The sequence below is a fragment of the Euleptes europaea genome, chromosome 9 (genome assembly GCF_029931775.1).
Source record: "Euleptes europaea isolate rEulEur1 chromosome 9, rEulEur1.hap1, whole genome shotgun sequence".
NCBI lineage: Eukaryota > Metazoa > Chordata > Lepidosauria > Squamata > Sphaerodactylidae > Euleptes > Euleptes europaea.
This window is the reverse complement of record NC_079320.1, coordinates 10,795,469-10,821,412: the sequence shown is the minus strand read 5'-3', so window position 1 is coordinate 10,821,412 and position 25,944 is coordinate 10,795,469. Positions and strand designations below refer to the sequence as shown.

The window sequence follows — 25,944 nt, the reverse complement described above, 5'->3', positions numbered from 1 at the left end:
ATGCCAGTGTGGTACTGCTGCAGCAGCGACCGGCATCTGGCCCTTTCAGCCGGCGTTGGGGCCACTTACAGAGATGTAAGTAGCCTGGACACTGGCACAGAGAACCCTAATGCTGGCGCAGCGCCTTCCTGGCCTCCTAAGGGCTTTCACCCTTAAAGGTCAGGAATGCGCTGTCAATCTTCTTCCCTTCCTCTCTTCACAGCAGACACCTTGTGAGGTAGATGAGGCTGAGAGAGTTTGAAGAGAACTGTGACTAGCCCAAGGTCACCCAGCTGGCTTCATAATAATAATTCATAATAATATCCATAATAATACTGGGTTTGGATAAGTGTTTTAATGTGAACAAATTGACCATAACTGACCACTAACAAGGAAAATGAGCAAATATTGTAGGTCTCTAAGGTGCTACTGCAGTCGAATCCAAAGCAGTTTTACACCCTTCTAAGCCCATTGACTTCAATTTATTTATTAAAGCATTTATATCCCACCTTTCCTCGTGGTTCAAGGAGGCTCACGATAAAACTGCCGACGGCATATTTTATTGTGATTTTAGATTAAATAAATACAACAGAATCTAAATGTAAAAGAAGAAGAATTGGTTTTTATATGCCAACTTTCTCTCCCTTTTTAGGAGAATCAAACTGGCTTATCATCGCTTTCCCTTCCTCTCCCCACAACAGGCACCTTGTGAGGTAGGTGGGCTTAGACAGCTCTGAAGAGAACTGTGACTATCCCAAGGACACCCAGCTGGCTTCATGCGGAAAAGTGGGGAAACCAACCTGGTTTACCAGATTAGAGTCTGCTGCTCATATGGAGGAGTGGGGAATCAAACCCGGTTCTCCAGATTAGAGTCCACTGCTCTTAACCACGACACCACACTGGCTCTCACCCCAAAACCAGAGAAATGCATGTTTGAAAACATGTTTATCATGTGGATGAACATAAAGACAAGATTTTCTGCAGTTCCCTGTCAAGATGACACTTGGAGCTTAACTATAGGTTCAGCAACAAGCCACAATCTGTGAATGCAGGTCTTGACTAAACATCTGAAAGCAACAGAGGGCACAGTTGACAGGGGAGGGATTCTAAAGCATCATGCAGGGTTTCCAGCTACATTTTTGCCACCGCTGGAAGAAGAGAACAGGGAAGAAGCAGCAGATATGAGGGGTTGTGCTCTCCCACCTGCGACTCGCTAAATTGTGCCCTCAGAAAGGTCCTAAATCAGGGTTCCAGCTTTTTGAGCCTGCAGGCACCTTTGGAATTTTGACACCGGGTGGTGGGCGCAGTAACAAAACGGCTGCCACAGGAGGCGGAGCCAACCACAAAATGTCAGGGAGTGAGGCTATGCATAACTGTAACAGAACTCTTCAACGTTTCAGGCAGAAGCTGTGTTTATCAGGACGCCTTTTAATTTGCACAGACAATTAGGTCTCCAGTAAGCAACCAGAAGCCCTGCTGGGCAAAAACCTCACCTGGCCCCACCAGCTTTCTAAAAACACTTGGTGTTGGTAGGCACCAGGGTGCCCAGAGGCACCTGTCCTAAGTGAACTGCCACATGCATAAACTAAAAAAAGAGGAGGGCAACCAAGATGGTGAGGGGTCTGGAGACCAAGTCCTATGAGGAAAGGTTGAAGGTTTAGCCTGAGAGGAGAAGTACTTGAAGGGCTGTCATAGAGAGGAAAACAAGCCGAGTTGTTTTCTGTTGCCCCAGAAGGTCGGACCAGAAACAATGGGTTGAAATTAAATCAAAAGAGTTTCCGTCGAGATATTAGAAAGAATTTTCTAACATTTAGAGTGGTTCCTCAGAGGAACAGGCTTCCTCGAGAGGTGGCAGGCTCTCCTTCCCTGGAGGTTTTGAAGCAGAGGATAGATGGCCACCTGTCAGCAATACTGATTCTGTTGCATTAGGCAGACCATGAGAGGCAGGGCATCTTGGCCATCTTCTGGGCATGGAGTAGGGGGTCGCTGGGGGTGAGAGGTAGTTGTGAATTTCCTGCATTGTGCAGGGGGTTGGACTAGATGACCCTGGTGGTTCCTTCCAACTTTATGATTCTATGATTCTAAGAGTTTCAAGGTTACACAGGGGACCTTTACCTTTATACTGGACTCGAACCGAGCTGTTCTACTGCAGAGTGACACGGCCACCCTTCCAAAACATGCTCTTTTAAAAGCTTTGCAATGTCACTTTGTTTGGAAACAAGCCGTGGGAAGAAGGCAACCAAAGAATGCATTTTCCCCCATTGGCAAGGGAAGCAGCGAGGAATGCCGCCATGCAGGTGACACAACCCAAATTAAACCATTATATGAAAAATTCCCTGGCTCTCATTACTGAATATGGTATTGAACAACTCTATAAACAACATTAACTTCTACCTCATTTTTGGGGGGGAGACTGAGATCAAACACATGTGGAACAGGCTTCCTCGGGAGGTGGTGAGCTCTCCTTCCCTGGAGGCTTTTAAGCAGAGGCTAGATGGCCATCTGTCAGCAATGCTGCTTCTATGACCTTAGGCAGTTCATGAGAGGGAGGACACCTTGGCCATCTTCTGGGCACGGAGAAGGGGTCACTGGGGGTGTGGGGGGGAGGTAGTTGTGAATTTCCTGCATTGTGCAGGGGGTTGGACTAGATGACCCTGGTGGTCCCTTCCAACTCTATGATTCTATGAAATGGAATCTGATGCAGGCTTAGTGGCTGCTTCTTACCGATGGTAGCTCTGCCTCCTTGGCTGACCTCCAGGACCGGCGCTGTGATCTGGAATAATGGATTCTGCTCATCGGTGGAGAACAAGTGGATGGTAAACACCATTTCTGGAGTCGTATGTTCACCGTCAGACACTAAAAGAAATCATTTAAACAACATCATTTAAACCAGTCATTTCCCAAACAGCTCCTGTAGTCTCTACGGGCAAGGGGAATGAGCAGCTGTTTGCAAACTAGGACACAATGAGGGTCCGAGTCTATCCTTGCAATTTTATTATTAGATTATCTCCTGGTCATTCTCCGAGGAGCTCAGGGTGATGTACGTAGTACCCTCCCCCTACAGCTGCAAAATAGCAGAGGAGGGGGCTGCTTTTCAGCAAGGGTGTGTGGGAAAGGGCACTTAGCCTTCCCCACATAAGAAAGGCCATGCTGGATCAGACCGAGGCCCATCAAGTCCAGCAGTCTGTTCACACATGGGCCCAAACAGGTGCCTCTAGGAAGCCCACAAACAAGACAACAAGACAACTGCAGCAGCATTATCCTGCCTGTGTTCCACAGCACCTAATATAATAGGCATGCTCCTCTGATCCTGGAGAGAATAGGTATGCATCATGACTAGTATCCATTTTGACCAGTAGCCATGACTACCCCTCTCCTCCATGAACATGTCCACTCCCCTCTTAAAGCCTTCCAAGCTGGCAGCCATCACCACATCCTGGGGCAGGGACTTCCACAATTCAACTATGAGTTGTGTGAAGAAATACTTCCTTTTATCTGATTTGAATCTCTCACCCTCCAGCTTCAGCAGATGACCCAACGTTCTAGTATTATGAGAGGGAGAAAAGCTTCTCCCTGTCCACTCACTCCATACCATGCATAATTTTATGGACCTCTATCAGGTCTCCTCTTAACTGCCTTCTTTCCAAGCTAAACAGCCCTAAGCATTTTAACTGCTCCTCATAAAGCAGTTGCTCTAGTCCCCTGATCATTTTGGTTGCTCTTTTCTGCACCTTCTCAAGCTCTGCAATATCCTTTTTTTAGGTGTGGTGACCAGAACTGTACACAGTGTTCCAAGTGTGGTCTCACCATAGATTTGTACAAGGGCAGTATGACAGCAGCCGTTTTATTCTCTATTCCTTGTCTAATTATGGCCGGTATGAAATTTGCTTTTATCACAGCAGCCGCACACTGGGTTGACGTTTTTATCGAGCGGTCCACTACCACCCCAAGATCCCTTTCTTGGTCTGTCGCTGCCAGCACAGATCCCATCAGTGTATAACCTGCACTTTTCATTCACACCTGCATTTTTCACCCGTAACACCTCCCCCCTCCCAAACACACCTCTCCTGGACGCATGTTTACTCCACCGTGGAAAAAAGTTCCTGCCCAGGAACTAAGATCACAGGGAGAGGCCCTTCTTGACTGTCCCGTCCACCAAAGAAGTTCATCTGGTGGGTACACAAGAGAGGGCCTTTTCAGTGGCAGCCCCACGGTTATGCAACAACCTCCCAGGGATGTGTGCCTGGTCCCCTCACTCTCCATCTTTAGGAGGCAGCTGAAGACAGTGTTTATTCATGACAGCATTTGATTACTTCTTCTGCCTGCTGGCAGTTTTAAATTACTACTTATGTCATAAGCTGCCTTAAGTTCCTATAAGGTAGTAAGGCGACTAATAAATGTTTTTAATAAATAAATAAACAAATGCAACCTTCTGGGGAAAAGAAGCAGAAAGAGGGAGAGTTAAGCATCACTTTCCCTCGGCAGTTGCGGTTTTCGTACTTCAATTGTGTGACTTTTTGGGGTTTCCCAGGTTCTGGTCTACCACCAAACCTGCCACTCCTGACCTGGGGTTGCTATGTGTCAGAAGCTAGTAAAGAAGAAAGCAAGCAGGTACAAGAAAATAAAAGCACATGGATGTACCTGTAAAACGGAAGCTGATGGACTCTGGAAGACCTCGAAGGAAAAATAAAAAGAGAACATGGTTGATTTCAGTGTGTCAAAAAAGTAGGCTTGATCCACATACCAGTTAAGTCTCACGGTTGCCAGTGGGGCTGTTGGAAAAAAAAATCGGTATAGTTCGGCTTCGGCAAAATTCGGCCCGTTTTTATTCGGGCCATGCCGAAGTCCGAACTCCCCCGCTACGGATCCCCGGAAATTCGGGGGGATCTGGAGTTCGGGGGAAAATTCGGCCCCCAGCGCCTTCAGGGGGATTCCCTGAAGGCGCGCGGGGGGCCCTTTAAACAAGCCCCTCTGTGCTGTCTGCGCAGGCAGCGCAGAGGGTTTCCAGACACCCCCCCCAGCACTGCCGGGAGTCTGGCGGGGGGCTGGCGGGGGGCTGCGCAGACAGTGCAGAGGGTCTTTCCAGCCCCCCGCCAGCCCTGCCGGGACTCCCGGCAGGGCTGGGGGGGGCTTTAAATAGATCTGTGCCTCCCGGCCGGGAGGCACATATCTGTTTGAAGACCCGCCGCGCGCCTCCAGGGAGCTTCCCTGGAGGCACGCGGCGGGCCCTTTAAATTGATCTGTGCCTCCCAGCCAGAAGGCACAAATCTATTTAAAGCCCCCCCCAAGTCCTGCCGGGACTCCTGGCAGGGCTGGCGGGGGGCTGGCAAGACACTCTGCGCTGTCTGCGCAGACAGCGCAGAGGGTTTCCAGCCCCCCCCCCAAGCCCTGCCGGGACTCCCGGCAGGGCTGGGGGGGGGGCTTTAAATAGGTTTGTGCCTCCCGGCCGGGAGGCACAGATCTATTTAAAGGGCCTGCCACATGCCTCCAGGGAAGCTCCCTGGAGGCCTGGGGGGGGGGAACAGATCTTTTAAAGGGGCCGAATTCGCTGAATTTATTCGGGAACACCCCGAACTCGGCTCCCCGGTTTCCCCCACTTTTTGAGTTCGGTTCGTCCAAACCGAAAAATCACCAAATTGCGGGAAATTCGGCTGTTTTTTGGTTCGGACCAAACCGAATCAACACCCCTAGTTGCCAGCGCCAGGTTGGGAAATACCTATAGATTCTGGGGGTGGAGCTTGAGGAGGGTGGGGTTCGGAGAGGGGGACTTCAGTGCCATAGAGTCCAATTGCCACAGCGGCCATTTTCTCTGGGGGAACTGATTTCTATCGGCTGGAGATCAGTTGTAATAGTGGGAGATCCGCCACCACCTGGAGGTTGGCAACCTTAGTCTCACTATACTGAGGTAGTTTTCATGGGCTTAAATCCAAGCCATTGGTCTTAACTATTTGTAAGGTAGGGAAGGCCAATGTAGGAATATCTTGGTTGAATTAGTGTTTAGAATAGGTCTTCTTTTCAGTATGCTCCCACCAGAAAGACTCAGGCCTTCTCAACTGAAGGTCAGATCAGCTTGTGGTGTTTTTTTAATTGTTTGCTTTGGGAAAGGTTCTCTGGAAGAGATTTTTAACGCTTTTCTTCCACACCTCTTCTCCAATTTAAATTGCACCCCCACCAACACACACACACCCCCACACCCACATACACACATACACCTGCAAACTACTTGAGGGGGAAGACAGGTACAGGGGAGTGATTGACACTGGGGAGAAAGTACGAAGGAAAAGAAAAACATCTCTTCTACAAATGATGCCTCCTTAATCTTCCAAGCAGCAGTGTGGGGATGCTAATTAGTTTCAAAAACAATAATTTAAAAAGTGGGAGATCCTAACTAAGAATCTCCCTCTTCGTGTATAATTTCACCCTCAGCAATGCTCACAGACAACATACAATAAGAACAAATTCTTTCAGTTAAGGAAAGAAAATGGGCTTCTGAATACTCATTTATTTTAATTTGTCTTTCTCCCTGATAATAATTAAAAAAAAAAAAAATTTAAAACAGAACAAATCCACCTTTGTTCAGTTTAATTCTGGCAAATAAATGTCAACATGATTATTATTACTTTAAAAAAAACAGAGCAATTCTGAATATGCTCAGGCTGTTCTTGCTCAGAGGGGTCAGGACTCTGCCATTGACAGCCAGTGTGATGTAGTGGTTAGAGCATTGTATGTAGGATCTGGGAGATCCAGGTTCGAATCCCCGCTCTGTCATGGAAGCTTGCTAGGTGACTAGGTGACACACTCTCAGCCTAAGCTATCGCACAGGGTTGTTGTGAGGATTAAAATGGAAAAAGGGAGAACGCTGTAACCCACTTTGGGTTCCTATTAATTTAATTAATTTCAACGCGGCTTGCATAAACAGATTTCTCAGAGGATTGGTCCCCACATGTTTAATGCCAGCTGGTCTCATTTTTCCTCATCGGTAAATTGCCAACGAAAGCCGTTTTTTCTTTTTTCGCAGGCCTGTTTGGAGAACCTTGCTTGCTTCGTACTTCTTAAAAATGGCAGCTGTTTGCATTGTCATATACCCAAGGGAGTAATGCCGTAATGCACAAATTATTTGATCGTACGCCAGGGAATTTCACGAGCTGATATTTATGTTCCTGGTAAAATCCAGTGATTTAGTGATATAATTGCTTTTAGATTTCATTGCCTTGGAACGCAGCGGTCCAACAAACGAGGGACTGCGTATATCATCAGAAACACCATAGATCATCGGGAGAGGAAGGATAATGAGCTCATCGGAGGGGAGGTGGGAGGGTTTTCAGTTTCACAAAGGTGCACGTGAAGGAGCTCGTGCCTGTGGCCCAATCCCTCATACTCAGCATATTTACACAACGCGTCAATTCAGCCACGGATCGTAGGGCCAATCCAGGGCTCGTTTCATGAGATATTGATTGTCCAAAACCTTCGTTCCAAGGTGATCTTCACTTTCTAGCTGTATTAGAAGGGCACGGTCGCAAGACATCTTCATATCAGTGTGGTGTAGTGGTTAAGGGTGGTGGTTTGGAGTGGTGGACTCTGATCTGGAGAATCAGGTTTGATTCCCCACTCCTCCATATGAGGGGCGGAGGCTAATCTGGTGAACCAGGTTGGTTCCCTGCTCCTACACATGAAGCCAGCTGGGTGACCTTGGGCTAGTCACAGTTCTCTCCGAGCTCTCTCAGCCCCACCTACTTCACAAGGTGTTTGTTGTAGGGAGGGGAAGGGAAGGTGATTGTAAACTGGTTCGATTCTTCCCTAAGTGGTAGAGAAAGTTGGCATACAAAAACCAACTCCTCCTCCTCTTCTTCTTCTTCTTCTCCTTCTCCTCACAGCACTTCCAAGAAGTTGTTTATTTTTCACCGTCAAGTCACATCTAACTTATGTCGACCACTGGTGGGGTTTTCAAGACAAGGAATGCTCAGAGGTGGTTTGCCATTGCCTGCCTCCACATCATGCCCCTGGTATTCCTTGAAGGTCTCCTGTCCAAATACTTGCCCGGGTCGACCCTGCTTAGCTTCTGAGATGCGATGAGACCAGGCTAGCCTGAGCTAGGCTAAAAATGATACTGATCCATACAACATTACAGAACAGCCCAGTTGGGGGGGGGGGGTTGGACCTGTTTCTTCCATTTATAAATTCAGCACTCAGCCCACTGGTCTGTACTGGTTCTCTTTGGACTGTACCATGTAATACAGCTCAGGAAGGACTGTGCCACTTCAGTTTCTTACCAGCAAAGGAGAACTCCATCATCTCTCTGATATGCGGAGCTGCAGTGGGTGGGCGGTACACAATCTTGCCTTGGTTGATGTCGGCCTGTGTGAAGTACTTTACTGGAACCAAGGGCCTGTCCCTGTCTTCCAAAACACCTGCCGACACAGAGAGCTTCATGTGAAACACACTGCATACACTTTTTTAAAAAGTGTGATTGCCATTCTTCCTGTAATGCTAAATAAGGGTTGGGTGACTTCACTACATCCTATAACTATATAATCTATACTGGACTTGGACCAGGAGTTCACTCTTGTGCTTCTACAAGGAGCCCCTTTGGGTTGGAAAATGGAGAGAGAACATAAGAAATGCCAGGCTGGATCAGACCAAGGCCCATCAAGTCCAGCAGTCTGTTCACACAGTGGCCAACTGGGTGCCTCTAGGAAGCCCACAAACAAGACGACTGCAGCAGCATTATCCTGCCTGTGTTCCACAGCCCCTAAGAGAATAGGCATTCTCCTCTGATCCTGGAGAGAACAGGTATGCATCACGACCGGTATCCATTTTGACTAGTAGCCATGAATACCCCTCTCCTCCATGAACATGTCCACTCCCCTCTTAAAGCCTTCCAAGGTGGCAGCCATTACCACATCCTGAAGAAGAGGCAGGATTCCCCTCTAGTAAAGCTTCGCCCTAAGGAAGTCTACTGCTGTGCCCTGAGCAGGCTTGGCTGTAAATATTGGCAGGGGAGACTTGATTCTTTGCCTATGGGGCTCCTTTCCTCTTAGCTGCATAGCCCAAATTCATAAATGCCACTTAAAGCCATTTTCAAAACTTCTTCCACCATTGGTGTACAGGAAGCCCATGTGAGTCCGTGCATCAACTTCAATCCTCCCAGAAGGCCTTGCTGATGGTACCTCCTCTCTGCCCAAATCCATATTGCAACCACTAGGCCTCCCGTACCTTCTCCGTTGTGTCCCCCACTCTGCAAAACAATCTACCCAAAGAAACTCTGGGCACTTTCACACATCCTGAACAATGCACTTTCAATCCACTTTCAATGTACTTTAACGATGGTTTGCAAGTGGATTTTGCCATTTCACACAGTAAAATCCAGCTGCAAACTGCATTGAAAGTGGATTGAAAGTGCATTATTCAGGATGTGTGAAAGCGACCTCTGGCTTGAAGTATTCCACATGGCCTATAAGACCTTGTTGTGTTGCAGGGCTTTAAATCATATCTGATACTGTGTCTTTTGCCCATTCCCAAAGGGGGAGTAGATCAGCGGTGGCTGGGAGTGGCACAGCCACACTGCCTCCTCTGAGGCTTCCCAATGGAGGGAAAAAAACCTTTAAAAAAAATAAGCGAAAATGGGGGTAAATTCCCCGTTGAAAAAAGTTGCGCCAAAAAGGTGGCGCAGCCCTGCCGCCACTCAAGGGGGCGTTCCCGGTCCAAAAGTGCAGTGGAAGATGCCTAAAGGAAGCTCCACCCCTGGGAATGCCTCCCCCACAGTGGCACGGTTGTTCTCTTCTGGGATTTAGTTCCTGGACTGGCTGTGCTGGCGGTGGGGGCTGGCGGCGCTCCGTTGCTCCCAGATGCTGGCATGTATGCCCCTGCACCAGCGTGTTTGTCACATCCCATGATAAAGAGGCACCCACACCAGTGTGGGGTCAGGCTGGCTCCTATGGAGATCCCCCCCTCAGGATTGCAGCCTTTGTGTCTTTTTTAAAGACTTCTGGGCCGTTTATGCTTGCTAATTAGCAGCGCATTTCAGGCTGAAGTGCCCCGCATACTTTTTTGATTTCTTCAGGCTGAACTGTCATTCCAGCCATCACTGCGAAGCCAGCACATACCTGCTTCGCATTTCTTAAGAGCCCCTTTAATGTGACCTTTTGTATTTGCTGCACCCCCACATCAAAGCATTTACTGAAGGAACCATGAAAAATCACATCCTTGGCTTAGCTATGCAAACAACCATTGCTAATGGCTATGCAAACGAAGGAACGAAAGAGCAGGCAAGTGGGGGTGGAATTTCTCCTCTTGCATCGGGACTGTGAATAGTCATTTTAAAGGGTGGATTTAAAAAAAACAGTTTTGAGCGAGGAGCAGAATCAACCCTGCATAAATAGCCCTGGTTTCATAGTAGTCACACTGTGGCTTGTTGCCTTTGAATTTCATGCACTGTGTTTCTTAAAATTATTAATGCCTTTCTTGACTGGTTGTACTCCCACCTTGAGCTTTTTGGAAAGGTGGGATATAAAATAATTGAAAGTGGCGAAAACAGAAAAACAATTGGGAAAGGTGCCCCTGCCAGGTTTCAGAATCAGCTTCTGGTTGAACACATAAACACATGAAGCTGTTTTCTACTGAATCAGACCCTTGGTCCATCAAAGTCAGTACTGTCTACTCAGACCGGCAGCTGCTCTCCAGGGTCTCAGGCAGGGGTCTTTCACATCGCATACGTGCCTAGTCTCTTTAGCTGGAGATGCCGGGGATTGAACCTGAGGCCTTCTGCATGCCAAGCAGAGGTTCTACCACTGAGCCACGGCTTTACAATTGCATTTTGACCTTTCTGCGCTTTACAGGGCACATATGATTTCATTACGAATCTGATTTCTTAAGTATCTTGCCTTGATTTGGAGGCAGAGGTACAGTCACATTGAACACGAGTTTCTCACTGGGACTCTCTGAGTCAACAAAAGAAAGATGAAAGGGCTCTAAGGTGGTCACACGGTCTTCCAAAGCCTGAAAGAAACAGAGAGATGATACAGTAGGCGCCAAGGACACAAACAAATGCAAGGAAGATCACACATCTACCTTCATCTACAAGATGTAAATTGCAGGTTGCTGCAGCCTCAGTATGAATCAAAATTATGGGGGGGGGGTGAGGAATAGGGGTTTAACCCTTCATTGTCCATACAGATTTGAGAACTGAAACCAGTCTCCCTGCATGGTGTAGTGGTTAAGAGCAGTGGACTCTAATCTGGAGAACCGGGTTTGATTCCCCACTCCTCCAAATGAGTGGGGGATTCTAATCTGGTGAACCGGGTTGGTTTCCCCACTCCTCCACATGAAGCCAGCTGGGTGAACTTGGGCTAGTCACAGTTCTTTCAGAATTCTCTCAGCCCCACCTACCGCACAGGGTGTCTGTTGTGGGGAGGGGAAGAGAAGGTGATTGTAGGCCAGTGCAATCCGAAGCAGTTATGTCCTTCTAAGCTTACCAAAGTCAATGGGCTTAGAAGGGCGTACCTCAGTTTAGGATTTGCACTGTTACTCGTTGCTGTTGACTTGGACTTACAGTCATATGGAGAGAAGAGCCAAGGGAGAGCTGCGGCGACTCAGAAGCATGCGGAAGAACAGCGATGTTGAGCAGATGGGTCTCCAGGTGGACTTGTGGAATGGTGCTGCTGGACACCTGCAAATGTGACATCACACACACGAGGTCAAGCCAAAGGGAACAATACACAGATGCACCTGCTTTCCTCGTTTTATCGTGCAGTTTCTAGTTTCGTCTGCGTACTTCTGAAAGTTGCCTTTGGAAAATATCCTCAGCATCACTTTCTTTTCTTTTCTTTTTTTTATAACTCTTTATTTTGAGTTTACTTTATATTGACAACAACAAAAATAAAACTACAACAGCAGTACGTTAAACATCCTTGTACATCCAAGATATGTTTCAAGATTTGGTTCCAAAATATAACAACTTGTTGGTATTTCAAAACTTTAAAAGTCATTTTCTACTTTATTATTGAAGATTTTTGAAAAATGCTCTAGCGATTATGTTTAGCATGAACTGTTATTCTACCCACATCCTGGAAACCCGGTTTTTTGAGACCTGCCAAAATCGCTAAAAATAGAGTAACAAGAAACATCAAAATATCTCCAATTTGGACCCTTACAAGTAATTATGGAAAAAATAATTCAAGAATTGTTTGTTCAACAAAATGAGATATCTGCAAGACAGCATAAACTGCTGTTAAAACAACAGGAGCAGATATTAAAGCAGATGGAACGGATGATGAATATGATGAATACTTTTACCCAGTCAACTACTCAAATAATGAACGAGGAAGACCTCACAGACCGGGTGCCTCTAGATGACAAGACACATGAAGAACAGAACTCTGTAAAGGAACTGGGAAACCTCAGCAAGCAACGTGTAATAATCCACCTGTCAACAGGAGATTTCAACATGGGTGGCTTTGATCTCTGTCTCTTTGACCTGCATGATGAACTTTTCAATGTTTGCTTGGAAGACTTAAGGAGCAGGACAATTGGAATTGACAGGATTTTCTTTTTTGAAGTTGGGATGGAACAGACAACAATGTGGATTCACTATGAAGACCATCTGTTTGCAGAAGGGATTTTGCTAATAAACTCCAAAGATGATCTTCGATGTTCATTGCTAATGGAGAAAAGAAGGAGATGCTGGAAATTCCGGGCAAAGGGACTAATTTAAAAGTTTGGTTTTTCTTGCTGATATGATAAAAAGGAACTGGTTAAAAGGACAGGCTCAAATGGAAACATAACACTAAATATGATTATGATTTATTGAAATTAATATGTTTGAAACGAAAGCAAGGGTGAGATGGAAACTTAATAAAGCAATTAATTCTTGATTGAAGGAGGGAGGTGTAGGGAAGTTAATACTCTTTTTTAAAAATATGTTTTTATAATTGTTCCTATTTGTTTTTATTTTTTATTGAGTACCTTAATTGTTACTAATAGGACCATTTTGAGAATAATTTTTGATTTAATCCCTTACTTATACTTTCTATTAATTTTATGCCAAGCATTGATTTAATTATGTTAGATAGGGTAAGAGCATGTTAATTAAAATAGCAAAGGGATTAATCTCGTTAGCAAAAGTTTTTACGATTTATTTTTAGACGGAAGAGGGTGAGGGGGAAGTCAATTTATGGTTAACTTAGAAATTTTAAGTGTTTTTTTTTTTGTATTGTCAATATTGGATATTATTCTATATGTTAACTTGTCAAATTAAGAAAATAAAAATTTATTTAAAAAAAAAAAAGATTTGGTTCCAAAATATGTTCCAGTGCTATACTTTGTTCCAATATTATACATTAGTGCATTTTACAGAAATCATACCACTTAGTAGAACTTAATAAATGCAAATCACATGATAGTTTCGTGGACATCATTTATTTTGTGATGTCCCCTTCTCCTCATATTCTAGAAAAGGTAGCCATCTATTGAAAAAGTTTGAAGAGTAAGATAAGTTATTTGCTACTTAGGTGAAACACTCTGAACCGCAGAACACACAAATAAGCCATCAGGTAGCCTCCTTTCTCAACAAATACAGTTGTTGTGTTATTGCTACAGATGCACAAAGACACCATCAGCTCCACTATACCTGACTTTGATACAAGACTTTGCTAACTGCTCATGGCAACCCCAAATAGGCTAATATATAACAATGTGCTGAATTCTGTTGGCTTACTTTTCTCCATGTACATTAAGGTTGTAAGCCTAGTCAGGCTTTCTGGGAAGTAAGCCCCACTGAACCCAATGAGACTTACTTGGGAGTAAATGTGGATAGGATTCAGCCACACAATACTTGACGTAACCCCCATAGTGCCTTGCTTCCTTCATAAGTTATAGTGTTAATTTTATATGAGAGCCAGCATGGTGTAGTGGTTAAGAGCGGTGGTTTGGAGCGGTGGACTCTGATCTGGAGAACCGGGTTTGATTCCCCACTCCTCCATATGAGCAGCAGAGGCTAATCTGGTGAACTGGATTTGTTTTCCCCATTCCTACACACAAAGCCAGCTAGGTGACCTTGGGCTAGTCACAGCTCTCTCAGCCCCACCCACCTTACAGGGTGTGTGTTGTGGAGAGGGGAAGGGAAGGTGATTGTAAGCTTGATTTGATTCTTCCTTAAGTGGTAGAGAAAGTCAGCATATAAAAACCAGCTCTTCTTCTCCTTCTCCTCCTCTTCCTCCATACTTAAACTGATTGAGGTCAGATTACAGACAGAGCCAATAACTCCATAATCTTTTTAATGGTGTGTGTATATGTACGTGTATACACATATGTATACACACACCCCTTCCATTAAAATAAAAACCCAACATGTAATTTCCTGAAGTTTTCTATTGTTTTCTGTTCACCTAGTACAAACAACACAACAGTAGCATCAAGGCCACACTGATTTCCATTCCAGTAAGCATGGCTCTTGTCCACTGCTCCATCTTTTTGTAAAATGGAAAAAGCAGAATATAAATTTTCAGACTAAATATATAAATAAAATCACCTTCCAGCAAGGTATCAGGTCAAAAGGTAGAGTGGAAATGTTATAGAACTGGATCTTTAATGTTCTAAAATTAAAGATAAAACTAAAATTAAATAAAAGTGCATTTTCCCATCAAGTATATTTAAACTGCTGAAGAATTATCTACTGTTCTCCTCTCATGTTGCATTCTTCCTTCCTGGTATCCCTGTTAGGTTTAAAAGCTCAACATTAGGATCAACAACAAACTTTATTGCATTTTTAATATATTTGCACTGTGGCTATATAAAGCAGCCTGAATAGCCCAGGCTAGCCTGAGCTTGTTGAAGCTTGGAAGCTAAGCAGGGTTGACCACGGTTAGTATGTAGATGGGATACCACCAAGGAAGTTGAGGGTTGCTTCGTGGAGGCAGGTAATGCCAAATCACCTCTGCTCATCTCATGCCATAAAACTCCCTTGCGGGATCATAGGAGAGAGCCAGCGTGGTGTAGTGTTTAAGAGAGGTGGCTTGGAGCAGCGGACTCTGCTCTGGAGAACTGGGTTTGATTCCCCGCTCCTCCACATGAGCGGCGGAGGCTAATCTGGTGAACTGGATTTGTTTCCCCACTCCTCCACATGAAGCCAGCTGGGTGACCTTGGGCTAGTCTCAGCTGTCTCAGCCCCACCCACCTTACAGGGTGTGTGTTGTGGAGAGGGGAAGGGAAGGTGATTGTAAGCTTGATTTGATTCTGCCTTAAGTGGTAGAGAAAGTTGGCATATAAAAACCAACTCTTCTTCTTCATAAGAACATAAGAAAGGCCATGCTGGATCAGACAAAGGCCCATCAAGTCCAGCAGTCTGTTCACATAGTGGCCAACAGGGGCCTCTAGGAAGCCCACAAACAAGATGACTGCAGCAGCATTATCCTGCCTGTGTTCCACAGCACATAATATATTGGGCATGCTTCTCTGATCCTGGAGAGAACAGGAATGCATCATTAGTATCCATTTTGACTAGTAGCCATGAATAGCCCTCTCCTCCATGAACATGTCCACTCCCTTCTTAACGCCTTCCAAGTTGGCAACCATCACCACATCCTGGGGCAGGGAGTGCCACAATTGAACTATGCATTGTGTGAATAAATACTTCCTTTTATCTGTTTTGAATTTCTCACCTTCCAGCTTCAGCAGATGACCCCGCCATAAGACGCCATAAGTCAGTTGCAACTTCATGGCATTTAATTATTATTATGGTTGTACAGATTGATGGTATGAATCATCAATTTTTATAAGATGTATTTTGATAGTGCCTGCTAACGGTGTGTTGCTGTTTCCATGACGTGTGCATGCATATGTAAATAAACAGTAAGGTTCATCAGTGATCATAATCTTGAGGTTTTATGCACAAATTCTGATAATGTTTTAATTGACAATGCCACCAGCACCACTCAAAGAGGCAGGCCCACTATTAAACTTTGATTAAGGCTCACCCTTCTAATATGCAATTAGTGAATTGACAAGAGTTACTGCGTTTTAGCTCGGAGGCAAAGTATGCACACAGAATACACAAAGCCCCAGGTTTGGTTCTTCTAATCGGCAATTAAAGAATCTCAGATAACAGAAAGGGAGACACCCAGCTCATTAGCCCTAAAGAGCTGGATTTGAGACTTAATTTAATCTGGGCAAGAGCAATCTAGATGGCCCACTACTTGGATTCAATGTGGCTCTACCCACTTTCTTCTACAAGAGGGAAATATTCAGAATGCTACAGCACTGGAACTCCTAGGTGAGCATGGAGCATTGCGGTCTCCACACAGGGGTCGTTTATGCATGGGTACTTTCACTCATGTTGGCCCCTGGTCTGCCTCGGTTGTTCCTTGGAGTTATGCATGAGTTTTCTCTCCATTAGAGATGACCTCGCTGCCAGCCCTTGCAGTGACAGGGTCTTCCCATTCCCATTTCTCTGTTAACCCGACTCTTCCCTGAGCAAAGCCCAGGTGAAATCCCCATGCAGAAGGCAAAGTGCGGGACACACAAGCTTGGTTTCACTTACAGCCAATTACAAAGCAGCATATTCAGAGGTGGGGATTCAAATGCTTCCTGCTTCCCCAGAACTCCTTCTGAGCAGAAGGAAGGCTTTTTAAAACCGAGGCTTGGATTTCTCCCCCCCTCCCCCATTTCAGATTGCTCCGTTTTTTGTTATTAAAATGCTTTTTTATGTGGCAATTGGATTTTTGGGGGAGGGATTTTTTCTCACAGTAAGCATTACGAAGTAAGCCAATTACAAAGCAGCATTTCAAGGGGTGGGGACTTGATTTGAGCTTGGAGACTGCTGGTGCATAGATTCCCAACAGGAAGGTATGAGCAACGAACCTCAGGTAAAACTCCCATGCATAAATGACCAGGGTAACCAAAAGCCCATTCACATGAGGTTTTCTGGACAGCAGCCAAGAGTTCTATCCTCCGAGGTCGTTGGCAACACAATTCCCACAACGCTAACAAAAATCATTCGTCTGTGTTTTCTCTGCAACAGCAATCCATTCTTCAGGAACCTGGCAGATGGGTTATCGTTTTCTGATACAGAACGGCTAACTGTGGCTTCCTGCCCCAGCCCTCCCTACCACCATAGAGCTGACCATACCTTTATGGCCACAGCAAGAAGGTGCCACTCTCATGGAAAATGCATTCAAGCTAACAGCAGCACAGCAATTAAATTAAAGATTAGCTTGTTCAACAGCCGGCACTTCAACACTTCCTTGTTATCACTTATGTTAATTACCTCAGAAATTACCTTAATTGCTTCTCCAGTGCTATAGTAATAGCTCCTACAGTGTAAACCAAATGTACAAAATATTGCAGGCAGGCAATATCACGGACAAAATATTGCAGACAGGTGTATCTGTGTGTGTGAGAGAGAGAGCTGGGGGAGAGAGAGAGAGAGAGAGAGGTCCCAGGCAGAGAGATTCTATTTCACATTTATGCCTCCTGGGAAGGAGATCTGGCTTTACATTATACAATTACATGTCTGCAGGGAGATTGTAAACAAGTACCCTTATGATGAACGATGCGCGGGACTCATGAAATGTATGACAAGCAGCTTGAACACAGGACATTTATCTTGTATATAGTGGCTCCAGGCTCGGTAACTGAGAGGGCCACATGGAGCTAGTTACAGGTCAGAGTCATCCCATACCTGGAAGCGGAAGGAGTCGCTTTCCGTCTCAGATCCAGAGTGCCTGTACCATATGACACCTTCGTTGATGTCCTGCTGGGTGAAGGAGGTGGTGGGTGTGGCTGCTCTTCCGTTGGGCATAGGCTGCCATTTTAGACCCGGGTCATCGGCAGGCATCGGGACCAGAAACACCACTTCCCCTGAGAAGGAAGAGAAGAATAGTGAGTGCCTCTCTATGGAGACTCTCCACGTGGGGGAAAGAAATTATCATAAGAAGGCCTTCGTTGGGAGGCAGTTTAAGAAGACCAGAAGATTGTTCCTAGAGTAGGCCAAAGAGCCATCTTTTCTAGCATCTTCTTTCCCATAGGGGCCAAGCAGATAGAAGAAGAAAAGTTGGCTTTTATATGCCGACTTTCTCCACCACTTAAGGAAGAATCAAACTGGCTTACAATCCCCTTCCCTTCCCCACCCCACAACAGACACCCTGTGAGGTAGGTGGGGTTGAGAGAGCTCTAAGAGAGCTGGGACTAGCCCAAGGTCACCCAGCTGGCTTCATGTGCAGGAGTGGGGAAACAAATCCAGTTCACCAGATTAGGCTCCACCGCTCATGTGGAGGAGTGGGGAATCAAACCCGGTTCTCCAGATCAGACTCCACCACTCCAAACCACCACTCTTAACCACTACACCACGCTGGCTCCCACTGAAAGTGTTGCAGGCTGTGGCTAATTCTAGAGAGAACAGAGGGGAGCAACTGCTTTTCCTAGTCACTGAGAGCCATTCTCTTAGCATTCATAAGCTTCAGTGTGTGTGTGTGTGTGTGTGTGTGTGTTAAGTGTCGTCAAGTCGCTTCTGACTCACGGCGACCCTATGAATCCATGTCCTCCAAAATGTCCTATCCTTAACAGCCTTGCTCATATCTTGCAAACTGAGGGCCGTGGCTTCCTTTATAGAGGCAATCCATCTCATGCTGAGTCGTCCTCTTTTCCTGCTGCCTTCAATTTTTCCTAGCCCGATTGTCTTTCCCAGTGACTTTTATCTTCTCATAACATGACCAAAGTACAACAGCCTCAGCTTAGTCATTTTAGCTTCCAGGGTCAGTTCAGGCTTGATTTGATCTGGAACCCATTGATTTGTTGTTGTTTTTGGCAGTCCACGGTATCCGTAACACTCTCCTCCAACACCACATTTCAAAGGAATCTACTTTCTTCCTATCAGCTTTCTTCATTGTCTAGCTTTCACACCCATACAAAGCCTCAGTAGCCTTTATTTTTTTAAAAAAGACCTGAAGCTGTTGCAAAGCTGCACCGTCCAAGCATTATTACAAATGTTGCAACCACTGAAATCCTATCAACCTGACAGTAATATTGGGATCCAATATTAACTTCACCACCAGCAGATGTCTTCTGGGCCAGCAAAGGGGTTCAGCTGTTCATGCCCATAATCTGTTCTGACACCAGAGTTACCGATTCCATTACATTGACAGTTTGGATTCCGCTCTAGCAACATCAAGTGTTTGAGCTCCTGACAGATCGGCTCCAGTTGGGGATTCGGTGATGCCTCTTTAATATCCAGCTGCTAAATTATTTAAAATGCATAGATCTCAATTAAATAAAACTCCACGGCAAGCCAATCTGGCGTGTGGCTCGATTCCTCATTCCCTGCAGTCTTCCTCAGTCTTTCGGGGGATGACACTACCTTAAATTGTAGTTGCTAAATCTGATTTGAATCTAGCCTGGGCATTAGCTGTACATGTAGGGCACCCCAGTGCATGACTCATGGGCCATCTGGTTGCCTCTAGCAGCACCCTGGAGCACAGTTGACTCCAGTCCAGCTTATTAGTTCTTTTAGCTAGAGTCATAACAGAACACGTGCCGACTAAGATACGTCAGTTGTTCTCAGTCCCTGCAGAGCAGAGGGAAAGAACACAGGCCTTTGTCAACTCGGACGCTAAAAACGGAAACAGAAACCAGTGCTCTTAGACTTTCCTGGCTATTCAGTAACAACTCACTTCAAGGTTGCAGTGGTTCAACAAAAGAGTCCTATGAGGAAATGTTGAAGGAGCTGAGTATGTTTAGCCTGAAGAGAAGAAGACTGAGAGGGGATATGATAACCATCTTCAAGTACTTGAAAGGCTGTCATAGAGAGGATGGTGCAGAGTTGTTTTCTGTTGCCCCAGAAGGTCGGATCAGAGCCAACGGGTTGAAATTAAATCAAAAGAGTTTCCATCTAGACATTAGGAAGAATTTTCTAACAGTTAAAGCGGTTCCTCAGTGGAACAAGATTCCTCGGGAGGTGGTGAGCTCTCCTTGAGGTTTTTAAGCAGAGGCTAGATGGCCATCTGTCAGCAATGCTGATTCTGTGACCTCAGGCAAATGATGAGAGGGAGGGGATCTTGGCCATCTTCTGGGCATGGAGTAGAGTTCACTGGGGGTGTGGGGGGGAGGTAGTTGTGAATTTCCTGCATTGGGCAGGGGGTTGGACTAGATGACCCTGGTGGTCCCTTCCAACTCCACAATTCTTTGATTCTGTTCTATGATTCTATGCGTTTCCAAGGGGAACTCCAATATGAAGCTGTTCATATGCTGATTTTATACTATTAGACTTGCCCCGACCTGGATGGTCTAGGCTAACTGGAACTCATAGGATCTCAGAAGCTAAGCAGGATCAGCCCTGGTTAGTACTTATATGGGAGAACACCAAGGCAATGGCAACCCACCTCTGTTCATCTCTTGCTTTTTAAACCCTACAGGGTTGCCATAAGCAGGCTGCTACTTGACATCACTTTCCACTTCCAGACCGGGATTCGGTAATGGCCGAGTATGGTTTGCTCACTACAGAATGTAATTGTAATCCCAGCAGTCGCTGCAACATCAAGGGTAACAGGCGCCTGAGCTCACAGACTGGCTATGCTCATAGTGGGGCTGAGTATTTGCTTGAAACTCCTACACGGCAACAAAAGCTCCCCCACCAGCAAAAAGGACATAGAGGAGGTAGGGGCCTTCACTAGAATAAGTGAAGAGGAAATAGAAGAAAGGGAAGGACTCTGGCTCAGTGGTAGAGCGTCTGCTTGCCCTGCAGATGGTCCCAGGTTCAATCCCTGGCATCTCCAGTTAAAGGGACTAGGCAAGTAGGTGATGTGAAAGACCTCAGACTGAGACCCTGGAGAGCCGCTGCCGGTCTGAGTAGACAATACTGACTTTGATGGACCGAGGGTCTGATTCAGTAGAAGGCAACTTCCTGTGTTCAAGAATATTCCATGAAGAGGGTTTGAACCACCGTCGCCATGCCGAAGCTGAGCAAAGAGGCGAAGCAGCGGCTGCAGCATCTCTTCCAAGGCGGCCAGTTCGCTATCCGGTGGGGCTTCATCCCCGTCGTGCTCTATCTAGGCTTTAAGAGAGGTGCAGATCCTGGAATGCCTGAACCATCCCTTTTAAGTTTGCTTTGGGGATGAAGGATTTAACCATAATATTCTGGAAGTATCCTCTGAACAAATAAAGTTGCTGAAGATGCGTACATTCCATTTGTTGAGCTTTGCCACTGGCCAGCACTTCCCAGACATCATAGAAAATGCTTACAACACCATGGAATTTCTGTCAATCTAATTTATTTGTGTCCCACTTTCATTTTCTACTGTTAGAATAAATATTTTGTCTCCAAAAAAAAAAGAATATTCCATGAAAATAGTAACATTTCCCATAGAGTTTCCATAATCTCCATTTACCATATAGTGGTGGGTCTCTGATGGTGTAGATTATTGCAGAATTGCTGACCCCTGGCATCTCGGCGTGTAGAACTCTGCTGGTGATCTGCAGCATCCCTCCCTCGGGAACCCACACCGTGGAGCTGGTCACTAGCTGGGGACCCTCGTTGCTCTGCAAAGAAGGAAGAAAGCAGAAATGCTCATTGAATGATCCACGACGGATGCAAAAACCTGGATAACAAGGCTCGGCTCATCCAGTACTTGATGTTCAGACAAAGTCTTGAGCCAACTAACTGCCTCTTCGTCCGCCTTTCCATCTTCCGCACTGTCTCTATGGGAGATCCATGCATATTAGATGGAGGTCAGCTTCGTTTTACCAACGTCTCCTTCCTACAACCCTTTATTAGGAGTCACTATTGACTAAACCCGGAATCTTCTGCATGGAAATAAATTGTTTTACTACTGACCCATGTCTAGGGTTCCCAACTGCCCGGTTGTGGCGGGCACTTGCCTCATATCTTCCTAGCTCGCAACTTACCATAGCCTCTCTCCAAAGCAGTTCAGCCTTTTAAAAAGTCTATCTATTTGGTTGAAAATTGGGGTGGGGGAAAAACACTTTTTCTTTTACAGAGTAGAGGCATCGTATCTCTGCTCTCACTCAGACCCACTAATTAATCATCAGCAGAGATGGGCAAATTTTAATCTATATTAAAGTTGCTGTAGAGCAGAGGGACCATTAAAGTATGCATCCCCATTAATTATTATCATCTCAATTTTATATTGCACTTTTAATTATTGGAGAACCCTTAAAAATCTCAATAGTGATAGGGGTTCTGAATAGGGTCGCTGGGTGGGCGGTTCTAACACACTTATTAAAAACTGCTGGTAAAAAGGATGTCTTTTTCAGCGCAACGCAGCTGACGTTTGGGAGGAAGGGGCCTCTTGCAAAAGTGAATGAGATTAGAAGGAAAAGGAGAAGGAGGAGGAGGAGGAGTTGGTTTTTATATGCTGACTTTCTCTACCACTTAAGGGAGAATCAAACCAGCTTACAATCACATTCCCTTCCCTTCCCACAGATGGCAATCCTACCCCTCAGGTAGGACATTCCAGAAGGTTTGAGAGTGAGGCCTAGGGAAGGAAGGGTTTGAGGGGAGGGGGAGGGACCTTAGTAGAGTATAATGCCATAGAATCCACCTTCCAAAGCAGCCATTATCTCCAGGGGAATTGATCGCTGTAGTCTGAAGAGCAGTTGTAATTCTGGGAGATCTCCAGGTCCAATCTGGAGGTTAGCAACCCTACTCTTAGGGTGTCAGATAGGGCTGCCAGCTCTGGATTGGGAAATGCCTCTAGATTTGGGGGTGGAGTTTATGAAGAGACCTCAGTGGGGTACAATGCCATACAGCCCATCCTCCAAAGCTTTTCTCCAGGGGAACTGATCTCTGTAGTGTAGAGATGAGCTGTAATTCCGAGGGATACCCAGGCCCCACCTGAAGGTTGGCAACTCTACCCTGGGTCAGAGTCACCTCTGTACTGCTTCCCCAGGCACTGGAAGAGGCTGTCCTCCTCCCAGATGTAGCTAGATGAGTGCCCACGCATTTAAATCTAAGCACAAAATGCCACTACGCTCCTTCTCTTCACTCCTCCTCCCCAATAACTGCCCATTGAAGTGATAAATCTTTGAGCTGCAGCTATTGTGTAGGTGCAACCCGATTTGCCATAAAGGAAAGTGTTATGGTCTGTTTACTAGCACACTCTGCTTTAAAAAGCCAGCACAAGACAAGCAGAAAGCAAATACACAAACAGAGAAGAGCCTTCGGCCATGTCCGATGCTTGTGGGTGGAGGGGGGGTAAGAGTCAAGGTAGAATAGAATCATAGAGTTGCAAGGAACCAGCAGAGTCATCTAGTCCAACCCCCTGCACAATGCAGGGAATTCACAACTACCCCACACACACACACACCCAGTGACCCCTACTCCATGCCCAGAAGATGGCCAAGATGCCCTCCCTCTCATCATCTGCCTAAGGTCATAGAATCAGCATTGCTGACAAATGGCCATCTCACCTCTGCTTAAAAACCTCCAGGGAAGGAGCACTTACCACCTCCCGAGGAAGCCTGTTCCTCTGAGGAACCACTCTAACTGTTGGAAAAGTCTTCATAACGTCTAGACGGAAACTTTAATTTAATTTCAACCCACTGGTTCTGGTCCGACCTTCTGGGGCAACAGAAAACAACTCGGCACCTGCCTCTCTATGACAGCCCTTCAAGTACTTGAAGATGGTTATCATGTTCCCTCTCAGTCTTCTCCTCTCCAGGCTAAACATACCCAGCTCCTTCAACCTTTCTTCATAGGACTTAGTCTCCAGACCCTTCACCATCTTTGTTGGTGAGGCGTTTAGGCCAATCTGCGAGGCGAAAACAGAGGCTTGTTTTTTAAAATGATGGCAAACCTGTGCCTGAGTTGGACCATTTCAGGCAGCAGGTGGAGGTCCACAGGATAGAACGCTCCTCCATAATTCACTCGCAAAAAAAATAACAATTTTTTGGGGGGAGTAGACAAAACTTAGCTCTCTAATAGTTTTCTGTGTTCAGGGAAGTTTTTGTATGAAGGATCATTCAGTTGTGCGAGATCTCACTGCAGTCTGAAGCATTTCAGCCCAGAGACAAGCTTACCACCTCACTTGGTGTAGTGGTTAAGAACGGTGGTTTGGAGTGGTGGACTCTCATATGGAGAACCAGGTTTGATCCCTCACTCCTCCACATGAGTGGCGGAGGCTAATCTGGTGAACCAGGTTTGTTTCCCTACCCCTCCACATGAAGCTCAATGGGTGACCTTGGGCAAGTCCCAGCTCTCTTAGAGCTCTCTCAGCCCCACCTACCTCCCAGGGTGTCTGTGGTGGGGAGGGAAAGGAGTGTGATTGTAAGCCAGTTTGAGTCTCCTTAAAGTGATAGAGAAAGTCGGCATATAAAAACCAACTCTCCTCCTCCACCTCCTTCTTCTCCTTCTTGCATTCATTGGAGTTCTCCCATCCAAATACATGAGACTGGCCTAAAGTTACCCAGCAAGTTTTCATGGCAGAGTGGGGATTCGAACCTGGGTTTCTGAGGTCCTGGTCCGACACCTTAACTACTACACAATGCTGGCTTCTGCTTGCACAAGACCAATGTCCTTCAATGTGTTGGACCGCACCTGACTGTCCATGCAATGTATGAAGTCCAGAGAAATGAGCAGCAATGCTTAGAATCCAACCCCCTGCATGTTGTTCATAAAGATCGGGGGGGGGGGTCCCCTCTAAAAACTGGATTGCCTAGAAACTCATGCAACAAGGCAAATAGCCTTTGCAGCTGCCAGAATACATCTACTGCAGATTAATCTCAGCTCCACTGACACTTTTATTATTGCCTGGCTGCCTCTTTATATGTTGTTGTTTTTTTAATCATTATTATCCCTTAAGCCAACAGTGTCAATCTTTAAAAATGTCCTTTCAAATCAGGAAATACCACACTGAAAGTTTGCAGCCCTTCATTCCAATAAACCTCATGTCCTCAGATTAAGAGCATGGGTTAAAGTTGGGAGGGAAAACCTCGAGCGAGAGCTAGTCCAGTATCTGTAACAGTTTTTGGATAAGCACCAAGACGAAGGAGAAAGAAATCTGCTTTTATGTATGTCTAGACACCACTTCTCCAGAAATAAACCTGGCACCTGGTTTATCTCCCAAGGCTGTTGGGGAAAGGTGATAATTAGGCGAAGGCAGAGCATGGGTATCTGCCAGCCCTACTTCACACAAAATCCTCCTGGGTTTTTCCATGTCTCTCACACCACCGGCTTTCCTTGCTAACAGTTCTACAGCAGCATTCGAAAAATAATGAGGCAAGGGAGTGTGAAATTGGCTAATAAAGCAGACTATATTCAGCAATTCACCTTCATCGTGGTTTCTTACAAAATCTGCACGATCGACAGAAGGAGAAGGTTTTCAGCAACTTAATGGAATCAGTATTAATAGAATCATAGAATCATAGAGTTGGAAGGGGCCATACAGGTCATCTAGTCCAACCCCCTGCTTAATGCAGGATCAGCCTAGAGCATCCCTGACAAGTGCTCATCCAGCCTCTGCATAAAGACTGTTTCGTGCTCGCCACGTTTGTTCATCCCAGTTCTTCGGAATACCACCACCACACGGTTTGCCCACTTATACTTATCATTTGACAACTCCTCGTCTTTCTAGAGCCTTCTGTTTAGCTAGACTGAATGCTAACCCCTCTGTGGTTATGCAGGGCAGGATTTTGAATATACCATACCCAGACAGGACCTGTCCTTGCTCTTCTGGCTCTGTTGATTCATTAGCTCCATGCCCTCTTGGAATGCCGCTTTTATGAGGAACTTCGATACCATTATATCTCTCCCCTTTTAACATATAAATCTAATGCCTCTGTCTCTGACATAATGCCTTTTTTATTAAGTGACAGGGATCCCAAGGCTACATTGTTAGTGGCAAGATTTATTTCAGTCCTTTTATCCCTGAAACACTAGATTTACGCAGCTCAAGATCAATGGATCAAGGAGCTTCTAAGGGATAAAGGAAAGCAAAGGTTTAAAGACTGCCAGTGAGTGGGAGT

At 45.8% G+C, this 25,944-nt stretch overlaps 2 protein-coding genes and 1 non-coding gene across 3 annotated transcripts in view; 2 read left to right on the top strand and 1 right to left on the bottom strand.

Moving 5' to 3' along the window:
• FRAS1 (Fraser extracellular matrix complex subunit 1) overlaps positions 1–25,944 on the bottom strand; it is a 194,351-nt gene that overhangs the window by 66,669 nt on the left and 101,738 nt on the right. The window contains 7 exon segments of the mRNA XM_056855545.1: positions 2,704–2,835; positions 4,621–4,653; positions 8,250–8,387; positions 10,860–10,974; positions 11,528–11,644; positions 17,651–17,829; positions 21,351–21,501. Of these exon segments, the coding sequence (XP_056711523.1) occupies positions 2,704–2,835; positions 4,621–4,653; positions 8,250–8,387; positions 10,860–10,974; positions 11,528–11,644; positions 17,651–17,829; positions 21,351–21,501 (865 nt within the window).
• Positions 20,668–20,738, top strand: TRNAG-GCC (transfer RNA glycine (anticodon GCC)). The gene has a single exon. It is a non-coding gene; the product is annotated as a tRNA-Gly (tRNA).
• On the top strand, positions 20,902–21,275 carry LOC130482720 (mitochondrial import receptor subunit TOM7 homolog). Its single transcript, XM_056855546.1, has one exon. It carries the CDS (start codon positions 20,913–20,915, stop codon positions 21,078–21,080), a length of 168 nt encoding a protein of 55 aa, XP_056711524.1. The 5' UTR covers positions 20,902–20,912; the 3' UTR covers positions 21,081–21,275.